The sequence below is a fragment of the Desmodus rotundus genome, chromosome X (genome assembly GCF_022682495.2).
Source record: "Desmodus rotundus isolate HL8 chromosome X, HLdesRot8A.1, whole genome shotgun sequence".
Taxonomy (NCBI): domain Eukaryota; kingdom Metazoa; phylum Chordata; class Mammalia; order Chiroptera; family Phyllostomidae; genus Desmodus; species Desmodus rotundus.
This window is the reverse complement of record NC_071400.1, coordinates 5,033,858-5,059,978: the sequence shown is the minus strand read 5'-3', so window position 1 is coordinate 5,059,978 and position 26,121 is coordinate 5,033,858. Positions and strand designations below refer to the sequence as shown.

The following is a 26,121-nucleotide window of genomic DNA, read 5'->3' as shown; positions in this document are numbered from 1 at the left end:
TTAAAGATGTCAGAATATCAGGATGGGTGGGGATATCCGACTGACAGCCAGAGCTCGAAGAGAACCACCAATGATGGATCGCGGCTTTGTTCCAGGAGACCAATCCCTAGCCCTCAAGGGGAGCCAATCAGGATTTTGGTGTATAAAGCGCCGCCATATTCGCTGCTTCTAGCGACTTCTTCGGCTGGAGGATTTCGTCCGGGAACGCAAAACCCAAACAAAGCTCTGTACTGCCTAATTTTGTGGCTGATTGGCTTTATTCTCGGCGGAGCCTAAGAAAACCTTTCAAAAGGAACCAAACAATTTTGGATGTCTCAGAGAATTCAAATAAGACAGGAAGAATCCATGGGTTTGACAGCAAGGAATATGTAGGTGATCTTAAGGAAAACAGAATGTAGTAAGTTTAGAAACAAAGAGATGGAGGTGAGAATAGGAACATGGATGTTTCTCTCCTCTCTTTCTCCATTTCCCTTCTCTCTAAAAATGACTAAATAAAATCTTAAAAAAAAAAAAAGAAATGTGAGAAAAGAAGAGACATGGATGATTCCAGTGTTTTGGCTGTATAAAGTTTCTGTAAGGATGAGTTTAATTAATCCATGTAAAACACTTGGAACAGTGCTTAGCAAGTGCTTGTTGAGTTTTAGTCACTAGTGTAGTGTTATTGGACAAGTTACGGTGGAGGTTAGTAGTTTCATAGTTGCTGCGTGAAGTTGTTTTCCAGATAATATGGCAATAGCTTTTGGACCCTGAAGTTTCCTTGATGCCTTCACCTCAGGCTTCCTCCTGTCCTCAAGGAAGCACCATGGATTACAAAGAGCTCCTTCATCTATAAGATGTGGGTAGTAATCCCTATCTCATAGGACTGTTGTAAGCTATGAAGGGAAACATTTGACTGATTTATAAATACTTATTAAATGTTGTTCCTTCCTATCTTTTCTTCAAAGAAGAATTCTGATGGTGCTGTCCCCATGCTTGCCAATGCACCAGCAAATGCCTTTCCAATTTAGTGTAGTCACATTAAGTATTGCCAGTAGCATAGCATTGCTCTCTATTCTTGCACTCAGTTTGCTGAGCAGGATCAAAGGAGGTAAAACAGTGTATCTGAGAGCAGAAAATAATGATTGAGGCTGGGGTTGTGGGAAGGTCCCTAGTCCTGGTCTTGAAGGATGTTCCCCTGTCAGTTGGAAAGGAATTGTGTTTTAAAAATAAAAGGCAATGTGGTTGTTCCAGGTGAGAGAGTGTCTACAGCCTAAAGTGTCCTTTTTTGCCTCAGTTTACATTTCTTTACCTATAAGACATTTCGTTATAAGGCTTTCTTGGCAACTCAAATTTAACCATCCTGGTGTTTCCCATTTTGTTCTTTGTACCCTGGTCCACTTGTTAGTTTGTTTATTCTTTCGACTATATACCAGAGACTTCTTCCCAGCCCTTCCACTTGCTATCTTTTTGACATTGTGCAAGTCAGTCTGCGCCTCAGTTTTCTCATCCCTAAATTCTGAATGCCACTAGGGTAGTTATGAGGATTAAATAAGTTAATATGTGTAAAATATTGACAAGAGTATCTGGCAGATAGCAAGTGCTTTATAAGTGTTAGCTATTAAGTATTAGCTCATTGTGTTTGCCAATTAGTAGAAGGGAAAGAACATACATTAAACAAGTAAAAAAAATTAATTAATTAAATGATTACACATTGTAATTGAGTGCCAGAAGGAAATAAACAGGGTATGGGGAAAAGGGGGAGGACTGGATCAGTGAGGTTTACATGAGAAAGTGACTCTGCCATGAAGACAAAAAATCCTCCCTTGACACCACATATAGTAACTTCACAATCTTAACTGCACAATCTCTCCTGCTTCCATTCCCTTTTTTCATCATCACAGATCATCCCCTTATTACCTCTTGCCTTGATCATAGCAGTAATCTACTAATCTGTATTTACCACCAGTCTTCACCAATCTATTGCCTACCCTATAGCCACAGCCATCTTCCAAAACTCTAGGGCCTAGGGTATCCTTTGAGCACCTACTCTATGTTACCTTATTTATGAACATTAGCTTTTTCCACATTCACAACAACATGAAGAAAGTATTGTTATCTTCTATCTGCAAATGGGACAACTGAAGCTCAAAGAAAGTAAGTCCTCTGCTGAAGAGCCAACATCTAGAAGATGTTATAGCCAGAGTTGGAGTAGAGGTCTCTGGATTCTAGAGTCTGTATGCCTTCCAGCTGTCTCCCTGGACATTTATTTTATTCACCATGTGATGACTATGGACCCAAGAGAATAATGATAGCAGATACTTATATAACATTTGCCATATGCCAGGCACTGTTACATGCATTCATTCATTCAATCCTCAAAACAACTCTATGAAATAGGGACTACTGTAATCTCTATTTTAGATATGAGGAAATTGAGGTACAAAGAAGTTTAAAAACTTGCCTAAAGTTCCACAAAGGGTCCAGGGAAATGGCGCAACCAACCATTTCCCTTTGACTCCTGTGTACTTAGAATGCATATATAATGATAGATGTTATTCTAGACTGTTGCTATTATAAGTATAGTCTGGTTCAGCAGCAACAGCATCACCTGGGGATTTGTTAGAAAGTCAGAATCTTGGCTTTACATCAGACTTACTGAATCAGAATCTGGTCTTTAATGATATCCCTGGATGATTTGTACACACATTAATATATGAGAGGCATTGCTATGGAGTTTCAAGGTCATCTAGTTTAACAATCTCTTCAGGGACAGGGCAGAATGAAGAGGTACATAGATTAGCTATTTTCTTTTTTTTAATTAATTAATTTATTTTTATTCAGTTACAATTGTCTGCATTTACTCCCCTTCCCTCCACCCCACCCCAGCCAGTCCCACCTCCCTCCCCCCTCTACCCTCCCCCTTGATTTTGTCCTTGTGTCCTTTATAGTAGCTCCTCTAGACCCCTCTCACCACTATCCCCTCTCCACTCCCCTCTGGCCATTGTTACATTGTTTTTAATTTCAATGTCTCTGGTTATATTTTGTTTGCTTTTTTCTTTTGTTGATTATGTTCCAGTTAAAGGTGAGATCATATGGTATTTGTCCCTCACCGCCTGGCTTGTTTCACTTAGCATAATGCTCTCCAGTTCCATCCATGCCATTGCAAAGGGTATAAGCTCCTTCTTTCTCTCTGATGCGTAGAATTCCATTGTGTAAATGTACCATAGTTTTTGGATCCACTCATTTGCTGATGGGCACTTAGGTTGCTTCCAGTACTTGGCTATTGTAAATTGTGCTGCTGTGAACATTGGGGTGCATAGGTTCTTTTGGATTGGTGTTTCAGGGTTCTTAGGGTATAGTCCCAGCAGCGGAATTGCTGGGTCAAAGGGCAGTTCCATTTTTAGTTTTCTGAGGAAATTCACAGATGACATAAAGGGCTACAAAGTGCTTGCTGGCATTTATTTATTTATTTATTTATCTATTTAAAAATTTATTTAAATTTAATAAACACTTATATGTTAGTATGTCCCAGACACTGTTTTTTTTTTTAAAGATTTTATTTATTTATTTTTAGAGAGAGGGGAAGAGAAGGAGAAAGACAGGGAGAGAAACATCCATGTGTTGTTGCCTCTTGAGTGCCCCCTACTGGGGACATGGCCTGCAACCCAGGCATGTGCCCTGACTGGGAATCAAACCAGCAACCCTTTGGTTCACAGGCCCGAGCTCAATCCACTTAGCTACACCAGCCAGGTCCCAGACACTGTTTTAAGTTTCTTATAATATTATCACTGTTTTATATATTAACTCATGTAGTCCTGAAAACAACCTTATAAAGAATCATTATTGCTCCCATTTTACAGATGAGATTAGTGAATCCAAGAGTAGTTAAGTAACTTGCCCGAGGTTACACAGCTAACAGCCAAAGACCCAGGATTCCAGCATGCAGTTTTCCCTCCTTCTAGGCCTCAACTCACAGTAACAGTGTAAGAGGCCTCATTTTGGGCCCAAATCTAACCAGGGACCATATATGGAGTTCACTTAAGACCTATTAAAAGTCATCTCAGGGCCTATTCAACCTTTTTTTTCTACCCAAAACTGCTGCCCCTGTACTGAGACTCCACCCTAAACTCCTAGCATATAGCTTTTGCCCACACAAGGTGGGGAGTCTGATCATGGCACATTGGTTGGTCCCCTTCCCCATGCCTTAGCTGAAAGTTTTCTTCCCCTCTACCCATAATGCTGTTTGCTTTTCCATGTTTTTTTGGGGGGGTTGTTTGGGGGTTTTTTGCCCTCCCCCTATCTCCATCTATCAAACAGCATTTGCCTTGCCTGCATCTTATCATGCCTGGCTACGTCTACATTCATATTCTCTCTCTCTCTCTCCTTCCCTCCCTCCTTCCCTCTTCTTGCTCCGCCCCATGGCCCTTCTAGCCTGTACCTTATAGGTTAGCTATAAACTATATTATTATATCATTATTCTCTACTGTGTTCTGTTCTTTGACTATGCAGTTTGTCTTATCTCCCCAATTCCTCTGGAAATTCTTCAACATCAGGGCCTACTAATATTCCAGGACTTCTTTACTGCTGCCTCTGAGATCATAGACTCATAAATCCCCAGAGTGTCATTGCTGGAAGAGCCCTTAGGGACTATCTAGTTCATTTACTTCTTTGATCAGAGACTCTGGGGCCCGCAGAAGGTGAATCCAATCCAATTCCACTTTATTTTCAATGTTTTTTCCCCTCCTTTATGTATCCTCTCCTCCTCCTGTCTAAATCTTACCTACCCTTCTAAAAGGAAGAGTTTGGTTTTTTTTTTAAGTCAGGGCCAGACCTGGGAGGTGCTTTTTCCACAAGTCTGAAAATTGTTAATTTTTCAACACTAATTTTCCCTGTCAAACTCCAGTCTTGCTAACACCAGTGTATAGAACTTTTGAGGAGCTGAGCTGCATCCTACTGTGAAATAGTCACAAGAAATGGAATCTGCAAGATGCCTCCAACCACTTGACCTTCCTTCTGTTTCTCCAGACTAAGCAGGACCTGACTCTCTGCCCATCTACCTTCTTACCCCTGCTTCTGTCCTGGAACTTTTCAGCTCCTGCCATAGGAGTGGCTTGGTCACTATTTACCACCTCCTCTTTTCCACCCTCCCCACTGTGTTCCTCTCAGGGGCGGCACTTCTTTGCGTAGCCACGCCTAGACACTTGAGTAGTCCAATAGCTGCCTCCTGAGCCCCACAGAGGTGGAGAACTAGGCATAACTTGAAAGGAAAAGAGATGGGTTTGGGCTGTTGTTGCTACACGTGGATGTGAACTGAGTCAGAGAGGAGCTTTGATTGCAACGGATTTCATCTACTGTGAGTGTGATATGCAGGCTGGGGACTGGGGGGTGGGGGCTTGGTGGGATGGCTGGCCCGTCCTGAGGCACATTTGTCCAGGAATTCTGTTGTTGCAGCAAGATCCATCTATCCATCCATTTACAGGGTAAATATGGGAACACCCTCTGGCATGGTAAGGAAGTTCAGAGCTGTGAGAAATGCGGTGGAAGTTCAAGATCAAGTTAGGATGACCCTGTTTAGACTCTCCAAAGTCAGAACGACTGGGAAAGCATCTGTAACCATCTATTAGTCTATCCATCTGTATCTGAGTGCTGTTTCAGGTGACAGGGCCCTGGGATAGTATTCTGATCGCCTTGGCAGTACGTTCTTTCCTGTGTAAGCTTTTACTGGACTCCCGTGGCATCTGGGAACATGCCTGGATGTGCCCAACCACCCTGAGCATCTGAAGTTGGGAGATGAGGAAGAGAGGGAGGCTGAGAGCTTAGGGGAGGGAGGGAGGGGTTGGATCAGACATGTGAAACATCCAGAGGGAAGTTGAGCTGCCAGCCCACCCATGTGGCCCCTGGGCAAGTCAGGGCTTGTGGAAAGAGCACACAGGCTCTATTTGGGGGCTTTCAGTCTTCCCCCTCACCCAGCCGGCTGGGTTTCACTTGATCCCTCACTCTTGGAATCTAAGCCCAGGGCAGTGATATTTTGATCCTGCCTTACCCCAAACACTGGCCAAGGCTGAGGCAGCTGTGAGAACTGGGAGACAAGAAGAGACCCGCCAGAAACTGGGCTGAGAAAGCAAAGACATCCAGGTCTGATTTGAACAAGTGTTAGCATGTCATGCAGAGTGACTAAGGGAGAAAAGTAGGGAACATCTCCTACATAACTCTCCTATTCCTTCCTTCACCCTAACACACCTTTAATTCAACATAAGAGACTCACTGAATACTTACACTATGTGAGACAGAGAAATGCTTAAGGTATAGGCTGTGCTCATTGAGACCTGACACTCTCAACATAAGAAAAAATAAATATAACACAAGATAGTCTTAAAAGTTTCAGTCAAAATTCTTTGAGGTTATCAAGTAAGGAATATAACAAGTTGAGCCAGGGAAAATCAGAAGGGGGGTTTTGACTGTTTTTTGAAATTGTAATACCTTTCAGGGCTCCAGAGCTAGACTACTTGAGTTCATAGCTAATTTCCATCGTATATAAGCTCATGTGACATTGGACAAGTAAAATTACTTCCCCCTCTCTGAACCCTGATTTACTCTAGGCTAAGATGAAGATAATAATAGAGCTTACTTCATCACATTTTTGTAAGGATTAAATTAGATAATCCATATAAAATACTTGTACACACTTAGCACAGTGGCTGGACCAAAATAAACACTCAATAAATGTTAACTATTATTATTATTTAATATGGACCATGAACCACAGATAGGATTTCAACAGGTGGAGATAGGACAGAAAGCAGTCTAAGCAGAAAAAAACAACAGGAACAACTGTTTGGCAGCAAGGAAGATCAGGGCATGTGAAAAGAATACTGGCTGAACGGGATGTTAAAGTACAGTTAGGGGAAAAGTGGAACTTAAAATTGCCATGGTTATATTGAGGCAAACTGGAAAATTTTGGATGCTGTACTTTCGGTTTGATTCAGCAGATAGTGGAAAGGCATTGTAAGTATCTGAGCTAAAGAAAAAAGTAAAATCTGTGTTTCAGGAAGAATAACCTGGTAAATGTTAGCGAACTGGATTAAAGTAGGGAAACATGAGAGATGTAAAAACCAGATGCAGAAAGGGAATAATTTCCTGGAACTGAAGTGGTGGCTATGGGAATAGAAAGACAGCAGTGAATTTCACAAGGCACTACAAAAGTTTAATCTACAGAACTTAGAAGTTGATAAATTATATGAGACTGAAAAAGAACGAATGAAAAATGAGAATCTCTTGGGATTGGCTTAGACTTTGAAAGGTTGTGCATTGCAATCACACTTCCATCCACTTCTGTGGATAGTACAATAGAAAGGATATCCACCTTCTGAATTAGACACAACTATGTGTAAGTCCTGGGTCTGCTGTTTACCTGCTGTTTGTGACCCTAAACATATTATTTATCTCTCATGTCCAACCAGTATTGCATTTCCATAGGGCATTTAGAAATATGTGTGAAGAGTGTGATTGATTTTTGCACAAATACTGAGGTACTACTGCGTTTAATGCCAATGAATTTGATACAACAAAGAGCTGCTCTTCCTACCCATTTATACCAGTAGTAAGCCCAGTGAGAAATACTGAACTTCTCTGATTCTTGGTTTTCGGTGCTGAAAAACAGGGAGAGTAGTACCTATGTCATAGTGCTGATGGGAAGATTAAAAGAGATAATCCCTGTAAAGTATCTAGCACAATATCTTACACATGGTAGCCTTTCATGAATCATAATATTCTTTCACCTTAACTGACTTCATCTTAAAAACACCCTTGATAGTCTCTGCTTTGAACGCTGCCAGAAGGAGTGTTACTTACTGATCTCTGAAATCCATTCTCTCCATGGGAAGCCTTGACTCTTCAAAAGTTCCTCCTTTTGTTAAAGGGAAAACAGTCTTCCTGTGGCTTTTACCCAGAGATCCTAGTAATTCTCCATGGGACCACTCACCATAGTTTTTTTAGAGATCTAAAGACCAGAGACCACATCTTCCTGCATCCTCCATTCCGAGGTCAAGCAGCCTAGCTCTTCCATCATCTCTCATATGGCATGGTGTCAACTCAAATAAGACTCTGATGTTTTGAGCTTTATGAATTGGGGCAATGGTCATGATTTCAAAATGTTGGGAAACATTGCAAAAGGAACAGAATGGGTGAATGTGACAAGTTGCTTCGTAACGTACCATTCTTTTTTGTAACATACTATTTCTTAAGTCCTGCTATGTGCCAGTTTATTTCAAATCTATCATCCAACTGACTCCTTACCCCAGCTTGGAAAGGTACAAGTGTTCTTGTCTTAACTTTACAAGTGGCAAAACAGGTCCAGAGAAAATGAAACTTGCTGGAGATCGTTTAGTTTAGATAGTGTCTGAGCCAAAACTGGAAGCCATATTTTTCTTACTCCCAGGTCAGTTGGTTTGTTTGTTTTGTTTTGTTTTGTTTTTTTCACTTTCTGTGGCTCCTTGGATTTAAGGTGCAGACAGGGCAATTATGCTAACTTTGGCAGTAGAGAAGGGATCCACTAATTACCTTACACTAATTATTCCTTCTTTGAAGGAACTCATTTAGAGAAGCCGTTTAAGGGGGACAAAAGGCCCTAGTTCCAGAGGAGAGTCAAGCAATACCCCTCTACTAAAGAACACAAGCCAGGCCAAAAACCCCTACTTTAGATGTCTTCTTGAGCTGCTCCCACCTGAATGCCTCCTGCAGAAAGGGAGACATCTTTTGTAGCTATTCCTCAGAGCTGAAGCTTGATATTAAATGATAAACACTTTTTTCTCCGTTTTTTTTTTTTTCCTGGAAACTAGTTCCACTCATCAGTTGTCCCTTTGGGTTCTTAACAAGAGGGATGTGAGTCAATTTTACCAGCAGTCAGTAAAATGAAAGGAATATTCTTATGTGCTCATGTGAGATATGAAGATGGTGAAATTTTGTCTTGGATTACAATTAACTGTATGTGTTTTCTTACAAAACTATGATTTCCTAAAGGTAAAGAAGATGCTTTATTCAACTCTGTTTTTTTCCTCTTGTCACCAAACCCCATTAGAATGGCTAGAATAAAAGGTTCTTGCCAAGTTTTTTTGAGTACCCAGATAACCATTCTTCATATCCCAGTGTGACTACAATTAAGATATCTCTCAAGTGCCCCAAAATACATCATTATATTCTCAAAAATAAAGGAACTGTTGAGTAACATATGTGGGAGAATCAAAAAGTAAGATGTTTTAACTTTTAGGAGGTTGTTAGTCACCATGTACATTAGCCAAAGAGAGTGGGCAGCACCACTTTCTTTCCATGGGCCACCTCTCCCTGACCCAGCCCACCCTTTGAAATTGTTCCTGTTGAGGGCAAAATAAGCCAAAATTAGGCTTTGGAAATGCAGAAAAAAAGAGAGAGAGAAACTAGAGCCATGACAATATACTCAGAGTGATCAGTCCTGAACTTGGACCTACCCTCTCTTTAATTATAGAAAGTACACAATCCACTGGGCCCTGGATTTGGAAACTTGGATTATAGTCCTGGCTCTGTCACTGACCAACTACGTTACTTTACGAAAATTCTAGCCTTTCTCTGGGCCTCAGTTTCCCCATCAGGATCATTAGGTTATCTTGAAGAATCCTTTTGGGATTTCATGATAATATTTCCAATTATCTGATGGTTTGAAGTTTTAACCAGTTCCTGAAGAGAAGAAAAGTAAGTCATAATGAAATGTGTTATCTTGTGAGTTCTGATGTGGCAGTTACTGAAAGAGTTCAAATAGAGCTGAGTGGTATTTTTTTAATTGGACAACAGGAAGCTGGGACTAAGATGAGTTTCCAACTCCCTTCTTTTTATTTTTTTAAGATTTTATTTGTTTATTTTTAGACAGAGGGGAAGGGAAGGAGAAAGAGAGGGAAACATCAATATGTGGTTGCCTCTCAAGCACCCCCTATTAGTGACCTGGCCCACAACCCAGGCATGTGCCCTGACTGGGAATCGAACTTGCAACCCTTTGGTTTGCAGGCCCGCTCCCACTCCAGTGAGCTACACTAGCCAGGCCTCAACTCCCTTCTAACTCCAAGATTGTAGGATTCTGTAAATTGTCTTATAGAATATGCACTTATATATGAGACCATAGACTTTTTATTACATCAGTTTCACCCTTCCCCCACCATCCTCCAAGTATTATACCTTTTTTTCTGTTCATCAAAAAAAAAATGCAAGGATTATTTTAATATCAGTATCCCACCATGTACAGGCAAGTTTCATTCTATGGACTGATTCTCACATTACAATTGTAACAATAATTGGTCCTGAACTATGCTTGCATATGTCCATTCATTTGAATGTTTACTTTGTTATAATATTTCATTTCCTGGCCTATGAGGCAAAAATGTTGTGCCTGATAGAATTTAGATTGCTATGGGAGGAAAGGCACTGTTCTTATTGATATCTTCAAAGAGATAGAGCTATTCCAGATTGCTTGATAAATTAGTCAGGGTGGAGAGAATGTGGGGCAAGACCAAAAAAACTTTAATAGATGTCAGAAATTAGTGCACATGACTGATTTTTACCCAGTTCCAGCCATGAAAAAAATCATACCATGAAATCAATTTCCAGCTGGAACAACTCAGCCAAAAGCATAACCATCTTGGGAAGTCAATTAATATCCACTCCCAGTGCTGGTGGTGGGATAACTAATTTTTGATGATCCCATAATTTTACGGTATCTTGTCATGCTTGATACATGAATAAGTGAATCACTTTGGCAAGGGTCACAGCAGAGCAGCAAGTGCTTCAGTTATTGTCTGAGTGTTCATCTGGACTGTGGCTTATCTCCAATGTCCTTTACTCTCCAGCTCTGGGTGGGATAATAACATCACAACAACCCCTTACATGTGTAGTACAACCCAGAGTTTCCAGAGCACTCTCACATACATTATCTCATTCTTCCCTTGAACATCATCCAGGGGAGTTTCTGTGCCTTTGCTCCCACTTGGGAAGACTGTTTCAGCAATCACTAAAAGAATATTTTCCCATCATATTCAGCCCAAAGTTTGCTTTTATTAATTATATCACTATAGTCTTGGCTACACAGTCCTTTTTCTTCTCGTTTTCACAATTCTTCCTAAGCCATTGCCAGGCACTAACCAAATATTTATATACTTGGTAGCTCTTTGTCTTCCTCAGTTTAGAGTCTTTTAAGTCATGTTTGTCTCTTTAAGTTCATACTTTTTTGTCGTGAATGTTTGTGATCACACATGTTTTGAAGGAGAAAGAATGTAACTCATACGGTTAGCATTAGCTTTTGGCTGAATGCAAATGGCCCAGTTCAATTGGTTATTAATTGTATCTGTACAGTGACAACTGGTTTTAATAATTTTTTTCTTTTTCCACCCCAGCACCTTTGTCATTATCTGTTGTTCTGTACGCTCAAATAAAGAGCAAGGTAAGTAGGTGAAATTTCTTTAATTTTGCACAGCTTCCTTCATTCTCCTCTGTTGATATACTAATCTTAATATTAGTGGAGCAGATGATGCTATCACTATCATTTGAAATTTTTCAGCCACTTTGGAAATGGAAAGAGAAGCCTGCTGTAAACTGTAATAACCATCTTTGGTTTCTTTCTCTTTTTTTTTTTTTTTTTTGAATTTTATACACTTAAGGTTTATTTATTTTTTATTAAATCATTTTTATTGTTTTTCTATTACAGTTGTCTTAATTTTCCCCCTTTGCCCTCCTCTGCCCATCCCACCCTCCCCCACTCCCACATTCAATTCCCACACTGTTCATGTCTGTGGGGCATTCCTACATGTTCTTTGTCTACTGCCTTCCCCTTCTTTCCACCATTGTCCTCCTACTCCCTCCCCTCTGGTCACAGTGATCCCACTGGTGGGAATACACCCTAAGAATCCCAAATCATCAATTCAAAAGAACCTATGCACCCCTATACTCATACTGGCTCTATTTACAATAGCCAAGTGCTGGAAACAGCTTAAGTGCCCTTCAGTAAATGAGTGGATCAAAAAAATGGTACATTTACACAATGGAACACTATGCAGCAGAAAGAAAAAAGGAGCTCCTACCTTTTGCAACAGCATGGATGGAACTGAAAGTATTGTGCTAAGTGAAATAAGGCAGTCTGTGAAAGACAAATACCATACGATCTCACCTATAAAGAAGAATCTAATGAACAAAATAAACTAATAAACAAAATAGAACCACAAGCATGGAAACATGGATTAGACTGACAGTGGTAAGAGGGGAGGAGAAAGAGGGACAATGGTGGAAAGATGGGGAAGGGACTAGACAAAGAACATGTATGAATGACCCACAGGCATGGACAACAGGGTGGGAACTGACTATGGGAGTGGGGGGCAGGTGCGGTGGAATGGGCAGAGGAGGGCAAAGGGGGGAAATTGGGACATCTGTGGTTTCTGAATTATTTCTATTCCATGAACATATAATATACTTGAACATTAAAAAACAATTTACTTTCATCACATGCCTACAAAGTGAAATCAAAATAATGCATCCCTAATCCTGATGCTCATTCACCTCCCTGTACCAACAACTGACAGTGTTGCTCTCCCCTTTTTTTAAAATCAAGGACATTCTCTTATATATCCACAATACAAATGTGTCAAGATCAGGTAACTAACTTATAAAACACTTCTCTAAACCACAGACATTATTAAGAGTTCACCCATTGTCTTACTTGTCCTCTGAAGTAAGAATATCTCAGGTGCAGGATCCAACCCAAGGTTACCTGTTACATTTTAGTTGTCATGTCTCTTTAGCCTTCCTTCATGTGGATCAGTCTTAGTCTCTTTATTTTGTCCTCTTAACTTTGACATTTTGAAGACAGGGGCAGTTATTTTGTAGAATGCACCTCAATTTGGGTTTGTCAGATACTTCATTAGATTCAGGTTATACATAGATGGCAGGAATACTCCAGAGGTGATGTGATGTTCTTCTCATTGAGCCTATCAGGTGGCAGGAGATTGTGACTCGTTCCCATATTGGTGATGTTAACTTTGATCACCAAATCCTAGACATGTCTTCCAGCTTTCTCTAGTGTAAAGTTGCTATTTTCCCCTTTGTATTAAATAACTAACCTGTGGGGAGATTACTTGAAGTTATGAGTATTGTGTTCCTTACAGTAATTGATTGCTCATGCCTGAATCAAATAATGATTGCCAAATAGTGATTTATAAAGTCTATTATTCCTCCTGCATTTATTGTTGACATTTTACTGTATAGGTCTTTTCTTCTCCCACACTTATTTACTTCTGTCAATATGGATCCATGGATTCTGACTTTATTCAATGGGTTATAATCCACTACTATCATTACTTATTTTGATGCTCAGATTGTCCTACGTTTGACCAGTGGGAGTTCCTTCAGGCTGCCGTCTGTGCCTGTCATTGTTTGAGCACATTCTACTTCTGGAACAAGATGGTCCAGGCTTACTCTCCCAGCCCCAGCCCTGGACTCAACCACTTTGCTAAGCACCCCTGGGGTCTTTTTAGTGGGGAGTGTTGTTAGAACCCAAGATCTGGAAACTAGGTGTGCCCACTGCCACTGAGGTGTTATCACTCATGGCCTTCTAGTGAGCAGATGGGGGAAAATAGCCATTTCATATTATCTTTGCCTTTCACCATTTTATATTTGTAGCTCCTTTCTCTTACCACAAGAAGCCTGGCTCTCAAGAAAATCAATATATTTACTCCTTTGCTCAATTGTACAACATACATAAATTTTGTTTCAAAATTGCTACACCCACACTATATTAACAATAAACCTACTAAGCTGTTAAGTCAAATTGAAGTTTCTTTGCAGTTCTTTTGGTCCTTATATCTTCAAACTGAGAGGAATGAAAGTACTATAGCTAAAAGTTACTCAGATTCTTTTGCACTTTTTAAATTATGGTTGTTATCCACTTGGTATATAGTTAAGTTTTTTTTATTTCTGTTTGTTTTCAACTTGAAGTTAAAAAATCCTTGTTGATTTAATTTCTGGCATTTTAATTATGATGTGTCCTGGTATGGGCCTCTTTGAGTTCATCTTGTTTGGGACTCTCTACACTTCCTGGACCTGGATGTCTGTTTCCTTCACCAGGTTGGGGAAGTTTTCAGCTATTATTTCTTTAAATAGGTTTTCTATCTCTTTCTTTGCCTCTTCTCCTTCTGAACTCCCTATGATTCGAACTTTGTTACTCTTAGTGTTGTTCCAGTGGTCCCTTAAACTATCTTCATTTTTTAAATTCTTTTTTCTTTTTACTGTTTCAATTTGGTGTTCTATGCTACCTTATCTTCCAAATCGCTGATTTCCTCTGCTTCATCTTATCTGCTGATTCCATCTAATGTATTCTTTATTTCAGTTAGTGTAGTCTTCATTTCTGACTGGTTCTTTTTTATGTTTCTTATCTCCTGTTTTATGTTTCCTATCTCTTTGTTGCAGTTCTCACTGAGATCATTGAGAATCCTCATAACCAGTATTTTCAACTATTTATCTGATAGACTCCTTGTCTCTGTTTAACTTAGTTCTTTTTCTGGGGTTTTGTCCTGATATTTCATTTGGAACATATTTTTCTGGGTACTCATTTTGGCTGTTTCTCTGTTGGTTTTTATGAATTAGGCAAAACAGCAACGTTTCCCAGTCTGGAAGAAGTGACCTTGTGGAGGAGCTACTCCTTTGTAGACTACATGTATTAGGTGTCTTTGGCAGGCCAGCTGAAGTGTGCATGGGCCACAGGGAGTGGCAGGGGTGGGATCCAAGGCTTACCAGGGCCTAGAGCTGTAGGTAGAATCAGCTCAGGTTTCAGGTAATCCCAGGAGTAAGCCACACCAGGACCTGGAACCAAAACTAGAGCAGGTGCAAGCTATAGGGATTCCTAGAGGTAAGCTGCTGGGGCTGTAGCTGACATGAGTTTTATCTGCAGGAAGTCCTGGGGACAAGTCATACCTAGCTGGAAGCTGTAGCTAGGCCATTGTGAGTTGGGGGAAGTCCAGGGGCAAATCAGCTCTAGTTTCCTTGGCTGGAAGCTAGAGCTGGAGCCGGCTACAGACAATTTGTGTGTGGTCTCTATCTCTCTGTCTTTATTGTGCAGAAGCTATTAAGTCAGCCCTCAGTTCTTCAGGGGGAATTGCTCTGTCTGTAAGCATAAATTTGATGTGTTCCTGGGAGGAGCTGAGTTCAGAGTCTTCTTATGCTACCATCTTCAACAACAAACCAAGCAGTGGAGAAATGTGCTCCCAATGTTGACCTCCCCACTGAAACTTAAGTTTAAACGGACACTTGTTTTGGGAAACTCAGATGGGTCTCACCCTTTAATTCTTAAAACGTTGTCCTATATTACCCTATTCAAGTTCTATTCCTTCTTTCATTGTTGCCCTTCTTAGTTGCTGATGCCTATTCTTTCTCTTCTAACTTCAAATATGGATGTCCCTCAATGTTTTGTTTGCTTTTGGCATTTTTTTCTGCTCTAGGGCAGCAATTTTGAAGCAGTAAGCCACAGGAGTTTTTAAAACATACTATACCTGACTGTTTCCTCAGGGGCACTGACCTTTATTTCCTTAGATTGTCAAATAAAAAATGACTATAGCCAACACAACAGTAGCCGTCTGGTGTAAATGAATCAAAATACCTATTTTACTTTTGTAGAATTGGCAGAAAACATATTTTTTGGTATGCCACAGAATTTTAATAATTAGTTCATGTGTATCATGAGAGAAAAATGTTGAAAATCGCTGCTCTAGTCCAGTGTTTCTCAATTTCTCAGAAGTTTTAGTTTAATTGGTCTTAAGATATAGGTATTATTTTAAATTTCCCCAGACAATTCTGATGTACACCTATAACATAGACTTTTTATGCATTTGACTTGTCTTTAGCCCTAACCTATGTTCTATGTGTTTTAATTGCCTGCTAGGCACCAGCCCTGACGTGCTTGCTCCTCTGTCCCCTCCAATCCTACATACTCAAAATAATTTGAAAAACTGAGCATGTTGTCTTTTCTTTTAATAAGCAACTTCTCTTTATATTCTTCATAGCCCTGAGGTTCTCCTGGTTTTCCAAGCAAAAAACTCTCAGAATCTTCTCTGACTCATGTCTTCCTTGGCTCTCACATCCACAGAATTGCAAGGTCCTATTGACTTTCCTTGTAAGGTCTGTATCTCTCATCATCACTTTCTTTCTATTCCTATTGTTACCACCTTTGTCCTGGCCTTTATCTCTTAAGGCTTGGGCAGTTACTCTGCACAGGCATTATTTAAAGTATACTCAGATTAATGTTCAGAAAATACCTTTTTTTCTTCTTTTTGTTTTATTTATTTTTTTAACATTGTTTAAAATTCCTTTATTGTTGTTCAATTACAGTTGTCTGCATTTTCTCCCCACCACTGCCCCCACCCCAGCCAAATCCACCTCCCTCAGTATTTTTTAACATTTTTTATTGTTCAAGTAGTTTTCTGCCTTTTCCCCCACCCCTCCCGCAACTTAAAATGTTACTGATGAAAAATTAAAAATTTTAAGATTTTATTTATTTATTTTTAGAGAGAGAGAGAGAAAGGAGGGGGGAAAGAGAGGGAGAGAAACATCAATATGAGAGAAACATCAATCAGCTGCCCCTCATAAGCGTGCCAACCAGGGATGGAACTGGCAACCCAGGCATGTGCCCTGACTGGGAATTGAACCAGCAGCCTTTCATTTTGTGGGATGACACCCATCCAACTGAGCCACACTGGTCAGGATGAAAAATTAAATATCAATGACAGGCTAGCAAGACCTCCCTTCCCTATTTTAGGGTTCACTGCTACCTGGGAAATTACATTAAACTCATATATCTTTTTTTAAGATTTTGTTTATTTACTTCTTAGAGAGAGGGGAAGGGAGGGACACAGAGAGGGAGAGAAACATCAGTGTGTGAGAGATACATAGATTCGTTGTCTCTTGCATGCCCTGAACTAGGGATCCTGGCCTGCAACCCAGGCATGTGCCCTGACTGGGAATCAAATCTGTGACCTTTTGGTTCACAGGCCAGCCCTCAATCCACTGACCCACACCAGCCAAGGCTAACCTCATGGATCTTAAATTACCTGTGAGTTCTGGTTTTGTTTATTACTAGTTAAATAAATTTAGGGGAATCTTTTCCCTTCAAACTTGTTTTTTTTTCAATCTGTATTAAGTGATGCTAATAATCTCTGGCTTACTTTTAGGGCTATTCTAAGTATCCATTGGGCTAACTGATGTGAAACCCCTTAAAAAATTTGAAACCTTTCCCTCAAGCAAAAGATTGTTACTGTTATTTTGTATATTTTTACTATCTACTCAACCAACGAATATTTATTTAGTGTCTATTATGTGGCAGGCACTCTTCTAAGCAGGGAAGATAAAGTAGTGAACACTACATAATAGTTGGGAGAGGAACCAGCAATAAAGAAATAAATATGATATATTATATCACATTGTCATAAGTGCTATTGAGAAGAATGAAATAGGAACAGGAGATAGGGAAAATGGAGGAAAGTTGCAGTTTTTCTCTACTTTATTTTTTATGGTTTATTCTATTATAGTTGTCCTCATTTTTTGCCCTTTTGCCCCCCTCCACCTAGCTCACTCCCTGCTCCCACATTCAATCCCTTCTCTGGTGACCATGTTCATAAGTCATTCACACATGTTCCTTGACTAGTCCCTTCCTCTTCCTTCCACCATTCTCCCCTCTCTCCTCCCCTCCTGCAGCTATCAGTCTGTTCCATGTTTCCATGTCTCTGGTACTATTTTTCTCATTAGTTTATTTTGTTCATTAGATTCCACTTTTAAGTGAGATTATATGGTATTTGTCTTTTGCCAACTGGCTTATTTCACTTAGCATAATACTCTCCAGTTCCACCCATGCTGTCACGAAAGGCAGGAATTCCTTCCTTCTTTCTACTGTGTAGTACTCCATTATGTAAATGTACCACAGTTTTTGAATCCACTTATCTACTGATGGGCATTTCGGCTGTAGTCACAATTTTAACAGACTGGTTAGAGAAGCCTCACTAAGACAATGGTATAATAACAAATACTGAAGAAGTTGAGGGAGGTAGCCATACGGATATCTGGAGAAAAAACATACCTAACTGAGGGAACAGCAGATGTGAAGGCTTAAAGTGGGAGCATTTCTGGTTAAGTTTGATGAATAGCAAAAAGGTCAACACGGCTGGAGTTAAAGAGAAGAGAAGAAGAGTAGTATATCATCGGGTCAAATGGTAATGGGTTAAGAGGAGGTAAGCAGATCATATAAGGCCTCATTGGTCAGTATAAGATCTTTAGTTTTATTGAGTGAGGTGGAGAGCCATTGATGGATTTTGAGGTTGGAAATGATATAATCTAACATGTTTTCAAAGAAACACTCCACCCTTGGCACCTTTATTACCCATTCATTCTAGAAAAAAATGGAGGGGCCCCAAGTTAACTTCCTTACCAAGTTCCTTCTGAATGTGGGGAAACAGAAAACCCTTTTTCTGATTATACCTTATATTCAGACAAAATAAACAAGAACCAAAAAGGGCCCTCAAAACAGTGATTTTCAAAGTTGGCTGCACATGAGAATAACCTGAATTTAAGATTCCAAAGTTTCAGGTTACACCTCTAATTAGATCAGAATATCGGTAATAGGTCCCAATTATCAGTATTTTTGAAGCTCTCGATGTGCAGCCAATACTGAGATTTGCTAGTCAGGGAAATTGGCCAAACCCTCATGGTATGAATGGGAACCTTGAGTCCACCACTGTGGAGGAACATGCTTCTAATAGCAGAATTGGGCCTGGGGCCACTCACTATACTAAGAATGCAAAATTTACAAATACTGGGGCATGAAGAAGGCAAGTTGTTTAATAGTTTGGAAGCAAGTTATGGGCAAGAGAAATCTAGGATAGGAATCTCCCTGAGCTAGGCCAGGAAAGGCAAAGCTGAGAACAAGCGCCAAATGATATAGCAACATTTGGACTACAGCCCGAACATCTATAAATGATGAGGGTGCTATACAGATTAGAAGCTTGATTCTGAAATAAAGTAGCATTTTCAATGCCAGGCAGAGTAAACTGCTTTGATTTGTTCCAGTCCTGCACATGTGGGAAATTGAGTAGGCTCACAGGAGAGGAATGGGCAGGGTATGGGCCAGCCACTGTCTTCCTCACCCTGTTTAATCCCACACCTCCTGCACTGCCCAGGCAAAGCAAATATCTTCCCTGAAGGCCTAAATTCTTAATTTAGCCCTGTCATCCTGTCCTGTCCACCCATCCTAGATAGAGAGAGCATGTTTCACCCCACTGGCATGTGCAAATTGAGAAGAGCAGCAGCCGTAAGCTGCAGCCAGAGGCAGCTGCACCACCAGCAGCCTAAGTACCTTACATCCAGCAGAAACTTGGCCAACATTGATTATTCAGGGCAGAGTGAGCTAATGTGGGGATTATTATTAAGGTCAGCCTCATTGCTTCTCCTTTCCCCGGTCTACTTGCATTCTTATTCTTCTAGGTTATTTTTTTGGCCAATCAGGGCAGATGGATGGGCCAGAAGAACTGCCACATGACAGAGATAAATGAAATGAGCAGACACTAGTAATTTTGCCATTTGTCAGCCTCTTCGGTTAAACACAATGAGAATACCCTAATAGCACTTACTAGCATCCATATTGTAGCATGTATCAAAACTTCATTCCTTTTTCTGGTTGAATAGTATTTCACTCTATGGAAAGACCATACTTTGTTTATCCATTTATTAGTTGATGGATATTTGGGTTGTTTCTACTTTTTGACTATTATGAGTAATGTTGAGAGGAACATTCATGTACAATTTTTTGTGTGAATATATATTTTCAATTCTTTTGGGTGTACACCTAAATGTGGAATTGCTGGGTCACATGGTAACATTTTCAGGAACTGCAAGACTATTTTCCAAAGTGTAAACCACTTTACATTCTCACCAGCATTATATAAGGGTCCCAATTTCTCCACATGCTTGTTAACACTTAATCACCCCCTTTTTTTATTATAGCCACTCTAGTGTGTGTGAAGTAGGATTTTATTGTGATTTTGATTTGCATTCCCCTAATCACTTACTAATGATGTTGAGCATCCTTTCACGTGTATTGGATAATTTTATATCTTCTTGGAGTAATGTATATTCACTTTGGCTATTTTTAATTGGGTTATGTGTCTTTTTTACTGTTCAGTTGTAAAATTTCTCTATCTATTCTATATATGTCTGTTATCAGATGTCTATGACATAGTTTTTTTCCCATTGTATTAGTTGTCTTTTTATTTTTTGATAGTATCTTTTGAAAATGCAAAAGTTTTAAATTTTGATTAAGTATAATTTATCTATTTTTTTTCTTTTATTGGTTGTGCTTTTTTTTTTGTTGTATCTTTTAAAAAAGCACTACCTCATCCAAGGTCATAAAGATTTACATCTACATTTTATTATAAGAAAAAATCTAAAATGTATGAAGATTTTTATTTTCTTATAAGAAAATTCATAGGAAGTTTAACATTTAGGGCTTTGTTCCATTTGAAGTTAATTTTGTATATGGCATGACACAAAGGTCCAATTTGATTCTTTTTTTTTTAATGTGGATAGCCAGTTGTCACAATATCTTTTTTTGAAAAGAAGCCTATTCTTCTTCCATTGTATTGTCTTAGCACACTTTTTGAAAGTCAATTGAGCATAGCATAGAAACTTTATTTATAATGGCCATAAGTTGGAAATAGCCCAGTGTTCACCAACCAAAAAAATGTATAAATATATTTTGGAATATCCATACAATAGGCTACATAACAATGGTAAATAAGAAATGATGCTACACATACAATGGATAAATCTCACAGATGTTACATTGAGCAAAGAAAGTCAGAAACAAAAGTGTGCCCTTATATAAATCCAATTTACATGAAGTTTAAGTACAGGTAAAACTAATAATGGTGATAGAAGCCAGAATAGAAATTACTTAGGAGAATGTGATAGCATTGATTGGGAAGGGGCATGAGAGATCTTACTGAGGTAATGAAAAGGTTTTTATATCCTTATCTGGATAGTGTTTATATGAGTGTGAACATATGTAAAAATTTTATAAGTCTGTCTATATTACTGACTTATCCAGCAGTTTGTAGGATTCAGCCACATCTCTGTGACACTATAGATGGTTACCTAGCTATAGTTATGAGACATCTCAGAGTAACTCTGATTTTCTTAAAACTTAATTATTATCTTAAAATAAAAGGCAATAATCTGCCAAAGCACACTGCTGACCACAGGGGAGAATTTGGCATAAGTTCCAAGACTGTCCCTGAATAATGACATTTAACCATTATTAGACAATTCTATCCATATACCCAGGTGTCTTGAGAACAAAGAGTCTATGTGATTTTCTTCTCTTTAATAAAGGTAATTGTTAACTTATAATGACAGACAATTTCATTTGTTTGCTTTATATCAACTTTTTGACTAAAAAAAGAGGGAAGAAAAGCCCTTTGTTCATTTCCTGGGTCATGATAACAGGGATTTGGCAATAAGCCTACCTTGTTTAGACATAGGTCTCAAAGCCAGGGTTAAAGGGAATGTGTTAAGATTCATGCCACATGATGTTTTTTAGATGGATGGGGCTCTGGAAACCAAACAAAATAGGGTGTCTCAGACACCCAAAAGCCAGAAGCAGCTGCTATGGAGATTTTAGATGCCTATGTCAGGAGCTTATCTCAAGGGCAGGGCTGCACTTTTGCTTCTGTCGATGTTTTTCTGGGTTTTTTTGTGGGCAAGAAAAGAATACAGGGGAGTTGTTCAGGCCAGTATGCTGGACCTGTGCCCATGACATTTAATTCCCTTGTCATGAGGGCTATGAGACCACTGATGGTTTTGTTCCTTAATAAGAAGTGTGGTTAGGGAGAACATGCCTACTGAAGCCAACACTGTAGGCCGGTAATCAGAACAACACAGGAGGAAGAATCTTCAGCTTGTGAAAAAATGGGTTGTGTAGTCCATTTTCTTCCAAATAAAGAATGGGAAACAAAGGCCCTGTTGATGGTGGGAAAAGGTGCAAGCTTGCCAGACAGGATGACTCACTCCATTGCCATTGGGGAGTTTTGAGGGGAGGAGTGATGTCTCTCAAGGTCTACATGCACTCTATCCTGTCTCCTGACTAGAAGTACACACTTAGGACATTCGTACTTTGAGAAGCCACCTGAGGTTCAGCTTGGTATGAGGTTAAAGAGTGAGCAAAAAGAATCTCACCCCAACTTTCTCTTTGAGAAGTGCAAAATCTTTGTATCAATTACTTGGGTCTCCCTCATTAAAATTCATCTTTGTAGAGAACTATCTCTCTGCATACTTAACTCAGTCTTATTTTGCATAGTTTTTCAAAGCCTTCAGAATGGTTTGATGGAGCTTAGGTCATTTAATTCTCCCAAGAGCTATATAAATTAGGTGAGAAACATATTGTCTCCTTTTTTCAGATTAATTGAAGCCAGAAAAGATTAAGTAATTCATGAAAGGTTATAGGTTCAAAGAAGAAGAGCTACATAAGTTGACCAAACATTCCAGGTTGCCAAATACTGTCCCACTTTTAGCACTGAATTTCCCATTTCCTGGGGTAACCTTTTATTCCTAAGCAAACCTGGGTGACTGGTCACATCCATAGCCAGGATTAGAACCCATATCTCCCAACTCTCAGACCAATGCTAGTGCTACAGCCCTATGCCATCTATATTCCAAGAACTGTTAATCTGAGTAGTATTTCCCCTTCTCTACACCTTAGTGCACCAGGACATTTATTCATGTTGGGTATTTCTCCCCTTCTATTCTGCCTAGGACAGAAGAAATAGCAGTTAGGTTCCCTCAAAGGCACTTCACATAATTTTCATGAAAGAATCATGCTTCCGCTTTCTCAGCCACAAACGAAAGATGATAATCCCTATATTGCTTACTTCTTTTGGGTGTTGCATGGAACAAATAATATTGGATGCAAAAGTGCTTTCTAAACTCTTAATAGCTAGTGACATGTAAGAGATTGTGGTTATTCTCTGCCCCCACCCCAGGTAGAAGCCAGCTTCTTGTTATATCATTCTCTTTCCAGTTAAGCAAGTGATATAGCCACCAACTATGTGAACTTTGTCCACTTACTTGGCCTCTGTGCTTCAGTTTCTTCATATTCAAACTAGGGATAATAATCATCCCTCCTATGGTTGTTTTAATGATTTAATTAATTATTACACATAAAACATTTAAAAGGGTTGCTGGCACATGGTCAGGACTATATAAGCATTAGCTGTCTTTGGTTGTCTTCCCCAACCTTTCTACCTCAGAGACAGAGACAAGATTAAGAGGACACATAAATCAAGTGACATGGAAGCTACTACTTATCTTGCAATCTCCACTAGCTCCCTAGTTTTTTTGTGTTCTGTACCCACAGTCCTCCCATCATGGATTGCCAAGAAAATGAGTACTGGGACCAATGGGGACGATGTGTCACTTGCCAACTGTGTGGGCCTGGACAAGAGCTTTCCAAGGTAAGTCCCCATGGCCAGAATATTTTTTCTGTTATGTCTTAGAAACCATCTGGCAATTGAAAGTGTCCAAGATTAGGATAGCCTCACCTGTGGCTAATACAGTTCAAAGGGCAAAATATGGAATCCAAGGATTATGACAATAGCAGTCACAGCTCCAACAAGAAGTCGCTCGGGCAAGATGAGGGTCAGAGGAGTGTTCCATGAGATAATGGAGTACCTCAAGAGGAGATGTGAAATACAGAGGCCTAGGAAAACTGTTTGACGTTAGGAAAATCTGTCAACTAAAGAACGCCCCATCCACTTGAGGTTGAGGAGCCAGATATCAGGTCTTGGAAATAGGAGAGAACTAAGAAGACTGAGGAAGTTGTTCAAAGGAGGATTAAGGGATAGGGAACTAGGGATGGTCTAGAATCTCAATTGGTACAAAACGTGTCAGAACAAAATGACCAGCAAGTTGGGCACCTTTTGCTGAGTCCTAGCTTGCAAAGATGGAGCTGCTGGGTTTGTTTGGGGTTTTTTTTTGCCTCAGGTCTCTGTTGGTCCCAGAACCTGGGGATGATGTTAAATTCAGGCTGCAGTTGGGACAAAAAGTGTGGAAGTAGACAGCCAACAGATGTTTTCTTCACACACATCTTTTTATATATTTTTATTGAATTTATAGGGGTTATATTGGTTAATGAAATTATGTAGTCATCAAGTCTACAATTCTATAAGAGATCATGTGTACAGGGCAGGGACAAAATAGGTTCACAGTTGTTCATATGGAAAATGATTAAATAATTAATAAATAATAACATAAGAATAAACATAGTGTTTTACATAAAACTGTAGACCTACTTTTGCCCCACCCTGTATATTGTATTGTGTATTTACCACCCAAAGTCTAGTCTCCTTTTTTTTTGGATATATTTATTGATTATGCTATTACAGTTGTCACATTTCCGCCCCTTCACTCAACTCCATCCTGCCCACCCCCTCCCTCCCACATTCCCCCCCTACAGTTCATGTCCATGGGTCATACTTATAAGTTCTTTGGCTTCTACATTTCCTACACTATTCTTACCCTCCCCCTGTCTATTTTCCACTTATCATTTATGCTATTTATTCTCTGTACCTTTCCCCCTCTCTTGCCCTCCCAATCCCCTATTGATAACCCTCCACGTGATCTCCATTTCTGTGGTTCTGTTTCTGTTCTAGTTGTTTGCTTAGTTTTCTTTTGTTTTGGTTTTAGGTGTGGTTGTTAATAACTGTGAGCTTGCTGTCATTTTTACTGTTCATATTTTTTATCTTCTTTTTCTTAGATAAGTCCCTTTAACATTTCATATAATAAGGGCTTGGTGATGATGAACTCCTTGAACTTGACCTTCTCTGAGAAGCACTTTATCTGCCCTTTCATTCTAAATGATAGCTTTGCTGGATAGAGTAATCTTGGATGTAGGTCCTTGCCTTTCATGACTTGGAATACTTCTTGCCCGCCCCTTCTTGCCTGTAAGGTCTCTTTGGAGAAATCAGCTGACAGTCTCATGGGAACCCCTTTGTAGGTAACTGTGTCCTTTTCTCTTGCTGCTTCTAAGATTCTCTTCTTTTCTTTAATCTTGGCTAATGGAATTATGATGTGCCTTGGTGTGTTCCTCCTTGGGTCCAGCTTCCTTGGGACTCTCTGAGCTTCCTGGACTTCCTGGAAGTCTATTTCCTTTGCCAGACTGGGGAAGTTCTCCTTCATTATTTGTTCAAATAAGTTTTCAATTTTTTTTTCTTCCTCTTCTCCTTCTGGCACCCCTATAATTCGGATGTTGGAATGTTTCAAGATGTCCTGGAGGTTCCTAAGCTTCTCCTCATTTTTCCGAATTCTTGTTTCTTCATTCTTTTCTGGTTGGATGTTTCTTTCTTCCTTCTGGTCCACACCATTGATTTGAGTCCCAGTGTCCTTGGCATCACCATTGGTTCCCTGTACATTTTCCTTTGTTTCTCTTAGCATAGGCTTCATTTTTTCATCTAGTTTTCAACAAGATTCAACCAATTCTGTGAGCATCTTAATAACCAGTGTTTTGAACTGTGCATCTGATAGGTTGGCTATCTCTTCCTTGCTTAGCTGTATTTTTTTCTGGAGCTTTGAAGTGTTCTGTCATTTGGGCCTTTTTTTTTTCTTGGCACGTCTGTTGCTTAAAGGGGTGGAGCCTTAGGTGTTCCCCGCAGCAGGGTAACGCTGTGCTGTGACGCTGTAAGTGGGGGAGGGGCCGAGAGGGAGCAATGGCGCCCGCCCCACTCCCCACCGGACCCCAATCTTTCACTCTGCCACCCACAATCAAACTGGGCCCCTCTGGTGCTGGTTCCCAAGTTGGTGGGCTTGTGAACGCCCTAGGCCCCTGTAGGTCTCTCCAACGACCTCTCCTGTGAGGCTGGGAGTCTCTCCTGCTGCTGCCCCAACCCCCATGGGCATTTTCAATCAGAGGTCTGAGGCTTTATTTCCCCTGGGCTGGAGCCCTGGGTTAGTGGTCTGCTTCACTCCCCGCTGTTTGTCCCGGTTTATCTGTGTGTGAATGTGGGGCCGCGGGGTGCTACCCGCCGCTCTGCCTGCCCCGTTCTCCACCAC

The 26,121-nt window shown here is 40.0% G+C and overlaps 1 protein-coding gene across 1 annotated transcript in view; it reads left to right on the top strand.

The window, feature by feature from the left end:
- Positions 1-5,230: 5,230 nt before the first annotated feature.
- Positions 5,231-26,121, top strand: part of EDA2R (ectodysplasin A2 receptor) — a 56,753-nt gene continuing 35,862 nt past the window's right edge. The window contains exons 1-3 of the mRNA XM_024555256.2: positions 5,231-5,332; positions 11,391-11,437; positions 23,432-23,528. Coding sequence (XP_024411024.1) covers positions 23,442-23,528 — 87 coding nt within the window. The 5' untranslated portion in view covers positions 5,231-5,332; positions 11,391-11,437; positions 23,432-23,441. The remainder of the gene's footprint in view (positions 5,333-11,390; positions 11,438-23,431; positions 23,529-26,121) is intronic.